Raw genomic sequence first — 15,178 nt, 5'->3', positions numbered from 1 at the left:
ATCACTAGGGGCATTATTACTTATTGACCCTTGAGAAACAGCAAACCGTGTTGGTGGTGGTTGCGACAGGCGGTGCCAGCAGGGCCTTCCCTGCTTCAAAGTGCACCTTTCCTCTCTCACCCATCACAGATTCTCTCCTGCATTCAGGGTCCGAAGGATTTCTTCCAGTTGTACACCATATCCGCATGGCCAGTGCGTGATACAGAGCCCAAGTGGAACAGCTGCCTGGAAAACAGAATAAACTATCAAATTTAGTTCTATTAGTATGCACTTTTGTCTCAAGTGATGCATGGTCATATTTTTAAAATCCCAATTAGTTGGGTGTAAGAGACGTATCCATTCTACGATACAGGGTCATCCCTTTGCCTGGGATTCCTTTCCAGGTTTTGTCTTTGCAAATTAAGAAAAGCTAATTAATAGGCTAATAACATCATGAGTGAGCAGTACTAACATACTAAAAGAGCTATTCCCATAGATTACAGCACTGATTACATCAAATCCTTTCTTTAACACACATTTGATCTATGGATAATGCCTAAAATTCTAATTCTTGAGACTGCATTGGTAACACTGAAAATCACACACTATGTCAAACCATTACTAATATTATTTATAACACCGCAAGTTACAAAGCAATTCCACTAGGAAAGAAACACACAAACACAGTTACTATAAAGGCTGGATGCTATTTTCTGCCTTGAGATTAGACCAACAACGTATTCTGGTGGTGTTAGTAACAACCGCACAAGATTAGAAGTGTCTAGTGTCATATGAGTATCCTCAGTGAAAATCCATTGAATGATTTGCTTAGAAGCTTCAGATCGTTTCCCATAGTCAGTCACAGTCTTACCAGCCTGCTGTAACAATTTCCAATGATGCACTTCCCACCGAGCAGCTCCCTGCTGATCGTCTATCAGCGGGCAAGCGAGCTGAAACACAGCTTGACACGGTCCCTCCAATATCATGTCTCTAATGACTCCAGACCAACGCAAAGGTGGAGGATCGCTACGTGTGGGGGGGAATCGCATAGACAGGGGCTGTAAAGACATCGGTGAAACGCTCGAAGAGACTGATGCCTCCTTCGTACGCAGTTCTAAGTCCTGCAGCTCCTCAGTTAATGTTTTATTATGTTCCTCCAACGCTTTCTCATTCCCACCATTATCCGAGTCGCTTTCACTCTCAGGAGCTTCTTGCTGCTCTGCACACCCCTCAGCCCCCCCCCACCGCACCTTCCTCACCAGCCAAAACCGGATCTGCCAGAGACGTTGAAGAGGTCGAGGACGGGGGATTATTCGGGGCTTCTGCGGCAGCCCTGACTTGTGAGGCTGATGAGCAAACAGAGTACGAACCTCCTGGTAACAGGGAGTCAAGCTCTGACCTTGACTGAGCACTAGGTCCGGATAGAGCTTGTACCACAGCAGCAGCAATCTGCCGCTCGGCTTGCATATTCTTCAGTGTATTTATTTTGTATTCCTTATTTTTGGAGATAACAAAGTCCTACATATGGTCGACTATTTCTCGACATTCGGCTACAGTGAACATCAGTGCCACCTCCTGAAGGTGTCCATTCATATGAGCCCATTTTACCAGCTTGGATATGCATTTAGGAGATACCTGCTCCCCTGTCTTAGAGAGAATACATTTGAGCAGTTCCTCCACAGCTTCCCACAACATTGTGGATGGCAGAGAACGGGATGGTACCCCGATGAGAGGTGAGTGCCATCACCCCCCCCCCCCACAGTTCTTTATTGCCCCCACCTCATTATTTGTGGTTCCTATCCCTTTATTTTGTTCTCTCCCCCATATTTGTGCCCTCACTCTGTGTTTATTTTGCTCACCCCCCCTCCGCCCCCGCAATTTTTTCAAACCAGCTTCGTCTGCACCAGCAAGCACCTGCGGGACCCTGAAGCTGGTGGGGGACGTGGGGACCCCCCCTGAGAGGGGAGAGCGCGACAGCCGCTTGGACTGGGAGCAGGAGCCGGAGCCTGAGGAGCGGGGGAGGCGAGAGCAGGATGGGCAGAGGGGCAGGGGGCGTGGGCAAAGCTGTGGGTGAGTCAGTGATGTATGGGTGCATCTGTTGTGGGGTGGTGCTGAATGGGGTGGAAGCTGTGCTGACCTCACCCCCACACAGCTGTGCCTTTGTCACCTACAAGAAGATGGAATCAGCTGACCAGGCTCTGGGGATCCCTAGGTGAGCTGGGGGGCACTGGGGGGGCACAGGGACGGTGTGGGGGTGCCAGCAGTGCTGAGTCCCTGCCCCCATCCTGTGCCCCAACAGCCGTAAAGAACAGTGCCAAGGGCTCACACCGCGACAAGCGGGCGCAGGTGGTGTACAATGAGGACCTCTTCGGGGGGCAATAAAGGTTTAGTGCACACAGCAATGGTGTGGCAGGGTGACAATGGGACAGCGGGAGAACGAGGATGGGGGATCTGTGGGACACGGGGAGCTGCAATGGGGGAGGCTGAGTGGTGACCAGCTGCACACACACCTGTAACTGAACTGCCAGCCTCACCTGGCTGTGGTGCTGAGCATGCTGGGCTGCCTGGCCCTGCTCTCAGCAGCACTGTGTCCTCCCTCCCAGCCCCCACAATTCCACTGATACAGTTATGTCTGTTAGAGAGATTCACACTGCATGGAATGTGCCACGGCCAATAGCAACTGAAGGCTTCAGAGCCAAATAAGTGTGAGGAGGCCGTGCTGGAGCTCATCTCTTCCATGGAGCTCATAACAGCAGCACAGCAGTAACCCTGGTGGCAGCAGCACCAGGATGTTGCTGGAGCAGCACTCCTGGCTCCCCTCCTGCTCCCTCCAAGAGCTGCAGGCAGACGTACAGCACTGCTGTCCTGTGCCAGGTTTATTTAAAAACACAGCTGAGAGCCGCCGGCACAAACAGAGGAGCCTGACTACGTTCATACAATATCTTAAATAGAAGGCAAATACAAAAGGAAAAGATAAAATATTTACAGTAACAGTGGCAGACACGACATGGGCACAGTCCCACCCAGAGTCAGCAGAAAACCACTCAATACCCTGCTGAAGCACAGAGTCACCACGGCGTCCTCCAGCAGGGCCAGGGCTGCACTGTGCCCACAGCAGGGCTGGGATGGCTGCACTCTGAACTGATACAAGCGAAGCGCACACGTGTTGGCTTCCAGAAATCATCAGCACAGCATCAAGCTCTGCCAGCAAACAGCACTGGAAATCCAGAAAAAGGGAAAGGAGGGAATAACACAGCAGTGGCGTGCAGCTCCCGCTTCTCACACTCCTGCTGCATCACTGCTGATAACTGGAAGGCAGGGAGCACCCCCCGCCTTGGTGGCACATTTGGTCCAAAACAAAAGAATAATTCTGCTCCCTCCCACCCCCACATTGTCATTAAGTTGCCTTAAAGGATTCAAGTCATAAACAAAAGCATACACCAAAAATACTCAAGAGCTGGCAGAACTCCAGGCTAGACATGGGGACTGCCCGAGAAATGGGAGCACCGAAGAAGCTTCCAGCTGCACCCAACGCTGAGCATGGCCAAGGGAGGAGGAAGGAAGGAGCTTGAGGTTGAAGCCTTCAGAGCGTCACTGAATCAGGAGATCAATTGCCAGGCACTGCAGCACACAGATGGACGTCCTTCTGGGCTGTCACAGAACTGCTTTGTCCTCTTGCTGCTGAAAGGAGCCAACCAGGATCAGGGAATGGATGCACAGGGCCTCAACTCTGACCAGCAGGAAAACTCAGGACAATGGAATGCAGTCTGCCAATCTTTTACCAGTTCAGCTGTGCTTTAAGACTCATTATTGTGAAGCCTCCTTTAGTAAAGTATCACCCTGGGGTATCCAACCAAAAAGAAAAGGTTTTTATTAAATTAAAGGTTTTTTTTTTTGTTGTTGTTGTTTTGTTGTTTTTTTGGTTTTTTGTTTGTTTGTTTGTGTTTTTTGTTTTTTTTTTTAACATACTATAATAACTACTACGCAGTTCAACAGTCAGTCATCTCAGAAAGTTCACGAAGGAAATCATCCTCATCCTTCTCCAGGTCCAAGTCAATTTCTGCTTCCATTTCCCCTCCTGAGATTTCCGAGATGAACTTTCAGTGTCATCTTCTACAGCCTTGGTGAGCAGGCTGACCTCCGGCAGGGCTGGAGCAGCAGTCTGGGAAGAAGGAAGACAAAGTCAATGATTGCTCAGGAGATCCTTCCTCTGCAGCGCTTCTCCTTCAGCACTGCTGATCCTGAACCCAACACGGGGGCTAAGGGGCTCCTGAAGGATGTTAACAACCACGTGAAGGCTGCAGAGCACCTCAGGTCTTTTTAACAATGCAGCATTAATGGACAAATTCCTTCACACCACAAAGGAATCACAGGGCTGCAGAGCATTGTGCGCACACTGCCATTCATCCAGCATCCTGCACAAAGCTACTGCTTTGAAAGGAAACCTGCAGAACATTTCAGTTCTCCACACTTTCTGCAGCAGTTGTATCTCAGTATCAGCCTGACGAGGACAGCACTGACACTTCTTCCCCTCCTTACCAAAGCTGCTTTTTTGGCTGGAGGCTCCTCTTCTTCAGTGCTCATTTAAATCAGCACAGTGCTAGAGCTGTTACATACCACATTCTATTTGAGCAACAGAAAGTCATTCCTGTTCCCCTACACAACATCCACCCACAGTCTGATTTCATTGAACACGAAGCCATCGTGACCTTTTTGTATCCAGTGCTCCCACGTTAACCTCACAAGTTGTACCTGGTGCCAGCAGGGTTACTGCCTCACTGCCAGATACAATCAGATCAATTCTGAGTTTGAGGAGTGCAAAGCTGTCTGGGAAAGCCATTGAAAGTATCAGGATTGTGAAACGTGGCTGCAGCTCTTCACCAAAGGCAGGAAGGTAGGAATGCACTCATGATGGTGGCACATGGTGAGCAGTGAGACACAAGAACATGTGAAGAAATTGTGTCACTGTGTCATCTACAGAAGGGACTCACCTCTGCGGGTGCAGAGACAGCTTTGGGAGCAGCCCTGCTCCATTCCACAGTCTTTTCCTCTTCTCTTCCAGGTGCTTTAAAACAAGGAAAAAGAAAATCACTTGGTCAACAGCAAGCATAGAAAGAAACCTGAGTGCCAGTGTTTCCTCCATGTGCTTATTTCCTCACATTCAATAACAAAGAACACGAGAGAGGCGACATCTCGCAGTCCATACAGTATCCAAGCTCTTCCCTCCTTCACATGCTGTCTCTTCACGAAGCCTCTCTCACCTGCCCAATGAATAACTCACCCCCCTGACCTTTCTGACAGAGGTTGGCCCCCATGTTAAAAACTCAATCCATGCTTTACAAACACATTTACATATTAAAACAAGCAACACGCCAAAGATGAAGATAACCTTGGTGTCAACACACAGAACATGCCACACCAAAAACATGGCAGAAAGAAAGTACAGGAGAAACTGAATTACAAAACCTCACAGCGAATGAATTCTCCAGAATGAAGCAGGCAGACACCACGGATTCAATGGAAAAACACATGGATGGACATCCCTGCACTTCCTGCCTTTGCATTTGGTAAGAAACAGCCCAGGCAATTCTAAGCAAACTCCATTTGCTTGACAGGGGAAGCACTTCAGCAGAGCAGACAGTGAAACACCTCATTACCTGCTGGCTTTGCGATCTGCTGCATCCGCAGGGCTTTCTCCTGCTTGATTTCTTCCAAGCTTTTAATATGCATTTCTTCCAATCGCTTGATTTTACGCGGTGGCTCTTCCAGTTTCACGTTACCAGGCTCAGGTGGAGGGAAAATTCTCTTCTTCTTGCGCTTATCCTTAGATCTCTTCTCAGTAAGAACCTCTTCTACTTTTTGCTTCTCTTCTTCCAGTCGTCTCTTCTTCCAGATCTCCCCTGCTGGCTTGGCACCCTTCTCTGTCATCATCAAGAAAGGAGAAGCATAAGGATTACAAGAAATTCCAACGAGAGCTCAAGTTTCCAGATTTGTCATAATATTACAGAATATACGTGTTCCCAACAACAACGCTCCTGAGAAAGAATAAGCAGAAAGCCTAGAGAATCTGTGCAGCAAACACCGATGACCATTTACCTCTCCTTGGTGCTCTGTCAACCTCGATCTTCTTCCCCAGCCTTTCTACGAGGCTGCGCTTCAGCGGAAGGCCACTGACATCAGCTACAGAGAGAAAACAACAACATTCCTAAGATAATTCCTTTCGAGAAAGATTTTTACAAGTCAACCACAAACTTTGGTTTCTCCAAGTGTATGTTCTCAAATTCACCTTTCAGCTGCTACACTTGTGTGCCACTTGGAGTCATCACAGACCCACGACACACTTTCCTCCCTCCTGCTTCAGCAGTGCCCTCCCATTTACGTGGAGGCAGCCAAACAGCAGCTCACAAGCAGCCCTTACCTACAGAGGATTTCCGTTTTCCAGGTTTATCAGCAGTATTCGGTTGACTCACAGGCACCTCCCCTAAAACAAAGAAAAACAAAGTGCTTATTTGACAGAAACCAACAGAATTACTTTCTTGTGAGCCCATTTCCCACCCAAAACAAATACAACCAAAAGACACCACTTTGACAGCCCTGACACAAAATAATATTGCAACTGTAATGCACTCAGGGTAAGTCCCAATTGTAATTTCTCCATTCCACTTAGGAGCCACCAAATGGAAGCAAAGGTACTCATCATTACCCTGCTTTGCAGGCAGCATCACAGTGCTGACCAGTGTCCGCACATTCTCCTTCTTAGGCACACGAACAATCTGAGATTTGAGCCGATGAGCAGGAGCTCCTGAAGGTCCTTCTGATCCAAGTGTTTTTATTCCAGCATTCAAACTGTCATCTGGGAACACAGAGCAGTAAATGAGACCGAGGGACAGAGGCACACGCTGAGGACCACAGCTCTGCAAACTGCCTCCTGCTCAGAAGCATGCAGAACAAACCCTGTCAGCTCTCCCCACAGCTAAGAGCACCATGGACCTGATGTCTGTCTGATGCCCTCCTTTCATCCTTCTGGATATTAAAAGTAGGCTTTATCCCTTACTTTATCCCATCCATATGACATTAGATTCCTCTATCAGCAAATGTGGCTTTCACCACTGGTTGAAAAGATGCACATACAGGCACTTAAACTCCATGCTGTGGCCTCGTCTTGCTCTAATGATGTAAACAAAGGAGTTTACCTTCCTAATCTGAAAGGCACATGAAGTTACAAGGTAGGAACAAGATCATGGAAATAGCTGATTCCATTCAGCAACCCTATGTTCTGTTGTGTTTGTACAATGAATTGCTTTGGAGTTAATTGGCAAGTGCTTCTGATTAATCCTGGAATACCTTGTTTTGTATCAGCATCAGATTTTGTAGTGGAAATTATCTGCAATCCATGATGGTTTTCTTCAGCTGGTTGCTGGACAGGTGTTTTTGTTTCTTCTCCCTCCTTAGAAAGCTGGTCTGTACAAGCAAAGAAAAAATCAGTCTCTTCAGTTATGCGGTAGGAATTCAATCAGATTATCCACTGCACAAAGATGGCAGGCAAGGCTGAAAACCCACACAGATAAATGCTGAGTCTCCACTTGCCCATCCAAATGGCTTCTCTGTGAACAAGGAAATCCCCCCCTACACAACATTCATCTCCCTGACACCCAGTAAAAGCTTAAATGCAGGAGAACAACCTGCAAGGCAAAGGCCACAGGAGCAGAGAGAAGCTGAGCATGCAAGATAAAACTGAGGTATCAGAAGTGCACAAAGTTCAGCTCTGAACCTATCTATCAGCTCACAAGTGAACGTTACCTGGCGTTCTTTATGACACTATACCCACCTGTGAGTAATAGAGTTAATCTTTCGTACCTAAAAAAGACAAACTCACTTTGGCTTGGTGGAAAGAAAACCCCATTGAGGTAACGTCCCTTGGTGTGATGGAAGGCACAGTTGGATTTCTGGCAGCCTCCTGGCTGGTTCTCCCAGTAGCAGGAAATCATGCTGCGTTTTTTCTGAAGACAGAAAGGAAGAAGAGCTGATGGTAACGTGGACCTAAGATCTGCAAAGGGAGACTGAGCTCCAGATGGTGCCAGTGAGCAGACTGCCACAAAGCAGCACTCAAACACCACTCTGAAGAGTGCGCAGGCTGGGAGCACCAGGCTCACTGAGCTTTCCTAGCATTCTGTGGGTGAGGACACCAGTTTAGAAGGGGTTAAACTAACACACCTTGCAGAATGCTTGTCTGATTGATGTGGTTCTTTAGTATCTGTTGATAGAACACTGTTGGTATCAACTACAAGAATATTCTGCTATGATATACCAATGCCATTGAGCTCTCTTCCCTCTGCTTCCTCCCCTATTCTTAACCGTAGGAACCATCATCATTTCAAAGCAAATGAACCTAATCTGCAAAAGCACATTCAGCCCACCTAAAGAAATGAGAAGTGGGTTTGGTGATAAACTCTGAGGAGCCAACACTCACAGTGATCTCCATGTGCCTGAACCTGCAGACATTCCTGAAGCAGCGGCCCTCCTTCCACAGCGTGCAGATGGTTTCATTGCCCAAAGCGGCTTCACAGTGCCTGAAGGGACAGTTGTCTCCCTGTAACCCAATGGAAACCAAGAGAGGAAAATGAAATAGTACAGCCTGAGAACTGGCCATGCTTTGAGCTCATTTTTAGCGAGTTGCTCTATTGTACAATGCAATTAGTTATGAAGTTTGCTGAAGACCAGTAATACTTCTACTTATTCTACCCATTCCTCTTAACTTCAGAACTGAAAGAAAGAAAAAATGAAGGAAAAAACCCAAGCAGACCTTTTTACAAGTGGAATAGAAGTAGAAATAGCAATCATTTCCTTTAATCGACATGCTGGACCAGCGCACAGAAGCAGTTCTGGTCTCGGGGATCTCTGTGCAGCTCTTCCTGTGCTTCTCAAAGAGCTGGCTCGTGCTTCCTTGGACTGAAAGTCTTCTACAGTCTTGATCAGTGAAATCTTTTGAAAAGGAACCCTAAGCAAAACACCAAAAAGCAGAAAAGGATGAGGAATGCCCACCCGTCTTCCCAGCTTTGTTCTCTTCATTCAATCAGTCTCTCAGGAGCAGTTGTTTCAAAACATTGCCCTCCTCAACACTGGTCAAACTCTAGTAACATCACCCTGACTCAGCACGGAGTCCCTGGGCTGCACGGCTGCAAGCCCTCCAATGGAGCCCCTCCTTCAACACCACGAGTGACAGCAGTGAGTAACCCCAACACATTTGTCTGACCGCTGCAGGTCTTCAAGCTCAACCACCTGGACAACCTCAGCAAATACAGTGATCTTCAAAGCTTTGCAGTTCACTTCTCCTGTAGGCCGAACCAACACTGAATCCGTGAATTAATTAATTATAACAGGTTAGGAAGAATTTTCCTCCTCACTTTGCCTATGTCAAATTCTGTAAGTTGGAATTTCTGGTCTTCAAGGATTCTTCACCTTTGCAGAATCCACAAAAACCATCCTCCGTCTTTATTACCTGTACAGCAAAAGCATGACAGTGCGTATCAATACACAAATCCACACACATGTGCCTGTATACTGTAACTCAGCACTGCATGGAGCTGCAGCACGTTCTGCTCAGCCACAACAAGGGTTTGGGTTGGTTCATTTTTTTTTTTTTCTTTTCTGATGTAAAAATCAAATATTTTGATATTTTAGATTTGTTTTGTTGCTTTTTTTTTTTAAGGTACCAAATGCAGTAAAACCTGCAACCAGGCCAGACAGAAGATCAAATTCAAGTGATTCAGAACTCTTTCATTAATGTGCTGCACATTTCTGAGCTAAGAATTTCCGATAGTCAATAAAAGTTGGAACCTTTTACTCACACAGACACTAGTGAATTTTCGAGGAATTTTTTTTTTTTTTTTTCTTTTTTTCCCAGGGAATTTCCCCAAATCTAAACTAAAGAGAGGAGAAGTCGGGTTCTCAAGTTAGTTGCTGGATTGACTGCATGACAAAGGGAACAAAAACAGCACTTAAGGACAAAGTTCCCTTCCCTCCTCCAATACTGATAGAAATGCTGCCTTTTACCTTTAGTACCTTCACATCAGATTCCTCTCTGGCAGATTCCTATGCTTCTAACAACCTCGGTGCTGCCCCGCACAGACGCCGGGCACCAACTGTCACTGGACTCCGCACCCTGGAACACGCACACAGCTCAGCACTTCTGTTTCCTCACAATTGGAAGGGTTCTGGAATCGGGAGCATGAAGCGGACTAGAAATACCTCACATCCCTCTGCTCCTTACGAGCCCTTCCATTTTAAAACAAGATAAGCCCAGACACATCTGTTAGCACAGCAGCCCAAATGCTAACCAGAACACACAGTGTGTAACGCTGAAAGTACCAGTTTAATGCCGCGCCACAAACCCTATATAGTGGTACAGGTGACCACCCCTATCAGATACCCATGACCTCCATGACTCCACTGCTGGTGCATGCAGGCACCACCTGCCCAATACCCAACATCTCCCCCCTCTTTATTATCTGCAGCCCCTGTAAAGGTTCCCCTGCATACTCCCTGTTACCCCAAAGGTGATTTGCACATTTAAGGCTATTCCGCAAATGAATCAATCATTAAACATATACGAAAAACAATGAAACTGTCATAATAACATACCAAAGAGATGCAGCTGCAGTGACTACAAACCTGAAAGCACACAACAGCAATCTGCCTAAAAATTGTGAAATGCTGTATGGCAACACTTAGTCAACTTGTAGAGAACGGTGCATTCAAGTTCAAGATAACAGCACAGTACACAATGGAGTTACAACTTCTCCAAGTTCAATGTAACACTATTGTACAGAATCTTCGTGGCAATCCAGTTCTGTCCAGTGTGCATTATAATGTCACACTCCATAACCAAATAAGAAGACAAAAACATATTGGCTGTGCATAATCGATCTGAATGTCCACCACTGGGGGACTATCCAGGAACAAGGTCTCCCCCTCTCACGAACTATCAGTCCGGCATGAAGGCTGGATTCCCAGTTCGGACCTTCAGGCACATTGGGAGCAACGCTGTCTCATGTGCCGTTACCAGCAGCCGCTGCCCAGTGCTGACGTCAAATCACTGGCTGCACTGGAGACATTAACCAAGGAAACGTTGACCAGAACCGGTGCTGAGATGTTCGGATCCTCACGGTGCACAGGATGGCTCGTCATTTGGTGCCGGCTTAACCCAACGTGCCGGCAGCCAGCAGGGCCCACTTGGGGTCCCGACACAGACGTGTTTCCTGCCCTTGACAAGGAGTGGCATAGGGTCTGGGAGCCATGGCCCTCCGTCGGGTCTGATCCGGACCTGACCTATTGGTGTCCATTTGGTCAGCTGATGGTCTCCCTTCCAATTCTCTCAGTTAACTTTCTAAGAGCAGCAAAGGTGGGTAGCAGCTTCTGCGCCTCTTCGTCCCCTGCAAAAGCTCACAGAACTCCATGCTGGCTTTCTCTAATGCTGACCGACTCACACAGTGAGAAGCTCCGTCAGCCAGACCTCTCCGCATTATCCACATAATAAGCAGATTGAGGTCCTCATCACACACTCTGTGTCATTTCTTGTCAGCATGTCCTGTCCCATCCCTGGCTCTCCAGCAGGACAGTAATGCTGGGGTGAGCAACACTGTGCACTGTCAGTGTGTTTTTCTTGCAAGCATCTTCCAGGGAAACACGTGCAGGCGTTCCCCACTCTTGGCTGTATCTCTGCAGTGCTGGGTCCTGTGTGAGCAGAGCTCTCTGCCCCAGAAGCCAAGTCACTGCTGTGCAGAGCTCAGCCTCGGGGTGAATGTGCTCCTGAGTTTGTCCCAGTGCAAGGACAACCTTCTCATTGCCCTTTAGGAGCACCTCTGGTGCTGATGGGTGCTCTGCTCTCAGCAACCACTGGATACACGGCTCCAGGCGCGTGTGTGCTTTGTCGCCTTGAGCTGTTTGCTCTGATCGCATCTCACCCTGGGGAGCCGGGATTCCCCTTTGGTCTCGGTGTCACTTCGAGACCAGTAGCAACACTAGGGGTCAGAGGAGAGCTGCTGAATGTGTGAGCAAAGCTGCTAATTGAGAAGGAGATCGCACTCATGTGACTTCGAAACCCGAATTAATGAGCTTACCTTCACCCTCCTGACTAATGCAGACCTCATGCAGCCCTGGGCCTGCCCTTCTCCAGCCTCCTGCCTTGTTTTGCCTACTCATAGGAAAAGATTTAGCATAGCTCAGAGCCCCAGGCGGCGCTTGGAATGCCAGCAGGAAAGAGCTGCTGGTGTCCACAAAGCTCAGGACTGCAGCAGTGGGGCTGCTGGACCTCAGTGTTCTGAACACTCTGATGTGGAAGTGATTGGCAGATGCTGTGGCCGGAGGGATGAGGTGCCTGCAGGGCATCCCTTGGAAGAAGGTTTGGTGAGGATGGATCCTCTGAGCCAGCATCAGGGACAGGGTGCTGGGTGCAAATGCCAGTGCTGCCCCCTGTCATCCTTTTGGTTTTAAAAGGAGTACAGCTCCGTTTCCAAACTTTGCCAACCATGGGCTGGCTGGCAGCTTGAAGGAACTGCCATGAAATTGGTCTAATGAAGCGTTCCTGGCAGAGCTTCAGGATGGAGAAAGTGCAGTTTGTCCTCAACTGAGCTGAGGTCCAATGAGCTGAGTTTCGTGGCTCAGAGCAGAGGCCGTGAGCATCACGTCTCACAGTCTGTGTCACCTGGGCAGAGCCGTTAGGCAGGGGCTGCTAGTGGGGAGATGCCAAGGTTTTCCATGAAGATGATTGCTCAGATATGCCTGAGTTCAGATGGAGGGGCCCATTGCCCTACCAGGAAGTGGAAGATGCTTGGGGGTGAGGCAGCTCGTGCTTTCCCATGCCTGTAGGACCTTACAGTGCTGTGCCTTTCCACATACCTACCCCACCTTCTTTCTTTCCCATGCAGGGGGCATCATTAATCCAGTGGGTGGCAGCAGAATTCCAGGACAGCCCCACTGCAGTGCGTCTCTGTGGCAGAAGGACACACCAAGCCTGTGCTCTGCCTGGATGCCACTGATGAACTGCTTTTCACTGCCTAAAAAGGTATATGTTGGACAGAACAGGTGTGGGGGCTGTTGGCTTTTTATGTGCTATTCTCATAGATCTCCCCAGGCTGGCGTGGGGAATTGGGGTGCATGGCAGGGATGGCTCCTTCTGGGCTGCTCCCCTGTCCCTGCGTTTTGATGTCCAGGTGCTGGAGCAGGCTGGCTCCATTGCCCTGGAGAGGAGCTGTGGGTGGTGGGAGGCAGCACTTGGGAAGGAGTCGGTGCCTCCACGCCACGGAGGAACTCCCCAGCCCAACTCTCTCAGTCACGTTCTTCTTCCTACAGACCGGAGCTGTAAAATGTGGAACTTGGTGACGGGTCAGGAAATTGCTTCCCTCAAGGGTCACCCAAATAATGTTGTTTCCATCAAGTACTGCAGCCACACGGGGTTGGTGTTCACCGTGTCCACGTTGTACATCAAAGTGTAAAACATCCGGGACTCAGCGCGCTGCATCCGCACCCTGACGTATGTAGTGGGAAGAGTGGCTGTGGGGGACTGTGGGCAGCTCTGGCTTTGCAGAAGATGGTGTGAGGAACTCCTGGGGTCCCACAGGCTGGAAACAGAGCCCAGCTGTTTTAGGATCAGTGCCTACAGCTGTAGGAAACAGGGAGGCTTAGGGAGATCTTGGAATGGAATCTGTGGCGACCCTCTGCATCAAAGGCTCTAAGGAAAGGACATGGAAGTGGTTCTCAGCCTTTCCTGGGGGTGGCCAAGAGCACCAGCAAGAAGGGATGGGGATTTTCTTTTTTGCTTCAACTAATATGCCAGAGGAAGACGACCACATTAACCCAGCTGTATTTGTTGTTGTTGTTTATCTACAGCATGAAGCATTTCACTTGGAAAGTCTCTGCTGCCACTCATCGTACAACAGACTTAAAGCACAGCACTTGGCACCTAGCAGTGCTGTGAAGGGTTGGAAAGGCAGCGCATCATTGTGCTGAGGGCCAAGAGACGGTTCAGACAACAGAAGCATTTGTCCACATTTCTGACATGAAGGCTGTCGCCTCCCGATCCGGCGACAAATCAAGGCTGCTGTGTGAAAGTACTGTGCCTCCGCACACGGGATCAGACGGGACTCACACACAGTGTGTAACACCGAATGTACCAGCTTAATGCCACGCCACAAACCTACCCAATGCCCAACAGGGGGGACCAGTCAATGCTGCTCATCAGCCATCAACCCTGGATGCTGGAGAAGGCAGACCATGTTGTGGTGCCAGAGCATTACACAATGGCTGAGATGGGGACACCCACCGAACTGAGGACCCGCTGTGGATCCTACAGCCGGCTGCTGCAGCACTGAGGACCACAGTGCAGCTGGAGTGGGATGCGATGGGACATGGGGAGCTGTGGCTGTCTCCGCTCCCCGCTGCAGGATGGGAAGAGTGGGATGCTCTGGGATTTGTATGGAATAAAGCGGAGATGTTTTGTAGAGGAGCAGGTTGGGACGTGGGGTGTGGGCAGCTCAGCCTCAGTGCATGGTTGGTTATGGAAGCTGGGTGTCTGCCCTCAGAATGTGGCTGTGGCAGCACTGTGGGTTATGGGGGGGAAGCACAGCTCAGCCCAATACTGGATGAACTTTCCAGTCACGTCTTCATGCCAAAGCGTTGCAGATAGCACAGGGAGTGCAAAGGGGAGGAGGAGAGCAGCAGTGTGAAATGGAGCAATGGGCAAAGAGTGTGGGGTGGGGGGAGGAGGGATGAGGAGAGGTCCCCTCATCCACCCCAACCCTGAGCACGGCACAGAGCAGAATGCAGGCAGGCTGAGCACAGAACAGCCCAACACTTTATTTCACAAGAAACAGCACAGGAAAAGCATAACAGCATAGGAAGCAGAGGGAGATGTGAGAGGTAGAGGGGATGGGGCTGTGTTCATCACCGACCCCAAATGCTCGTGTGGCCAGTTGGCCCCTTGCAGGCTGAAGCACAGCACTCAGACGGTTTGGTTACTTCCTGTGTGAAGAAGAAGAGATGGTGTCCCATAGGGCCACGTTCACATCCCAACCCTCAGCTCCCTGCAGAGTCCCAGCCCAGCCCTGGTGCAGCACCACAAGGAGCACAAGGAGCACAGGGACCCCTTCCAACCCCCAGCCCCACACCGCAGCTGTGCTCGAGTTGCTGGTTCCACCTTCCT

General features: G+C 49.2%; 1 protein-coding gene across 1 annotated transcript; it reads right to left on the bottom strand.

Annotated features, from left to right (window-relative positions):
• Positions 1-4,855: 4,855 nt before the first annotated feature.
• LOC146757078 (zinc finger CCCH domain-containing protein 11A-like) lies at positions 4,856-13,498 on the bottom strand. The gene is made up of 5 exons (XM_085523319.1): positions 13,430-13,498; positions 10,123-10,141; positions 6,076-6,159; positions 5,637-5,900; positions 4,856-5,044 (listed from the first exon to the last, which is right to left on the bottom strand). Exons 1-5 carry the CDS (start codon positions 13,496-13,498, stop codon positions 4,950-4,952), a joined length of 531 nt encoding a protein of 176 aa, XP_085379445.1. The 3' UTR covers positions 4,856-4,949.
• Between the last annotated feature and the right edge of the window lie 1,680 nt (positions 13,499-15,178).

Source organism: Coturnix japonica, chromosome 24, assembly GCF_054131305.1.
Source record: "Coturnix japonica strain WE chromosome 24, WE-NBRP24, whole genome shotgun sequence".
In the NCBI taxonomy this organism is placed as follows: Eukaryota; Metazoa; Chordata; class Aves; order Galliformes; family Phasianidae; genus Coturnix; species Coturnix japonica.
Note: the sequence above shows the minus strand (reverse complement) of the source record. Positions and strands in the feature narration are given on the sequence as shown.

What these genes read in the sequence shown, in the direction of transcription:
- LOC146757078 (XM_085523319.1), bottom strand. Translation starts at nt 13,498, where the DNA reads ATGCAGCGCGCTGAGTCCCGGATGTTTTACACTTTGATGTACAACGTG. An exon ending in TGACAGAGCACCAAGGAGAG is followed by an intron (nt 5,901 to 6,075) that starts GTAAATGGTCAT and finishes TGATGATGACAG; the next exon opens with AGAAGGGTGCCAAGCCAGCA. An exon ending in GCAGATCGCAAAGCCAGCAG is followed by an intron (nt 5,045 to 5,636) that starts GTAATGAGGTGT and finishes CTTGTTTTAAAG; the next exon opens with CACCTGGAAGAGAAGAGGAA.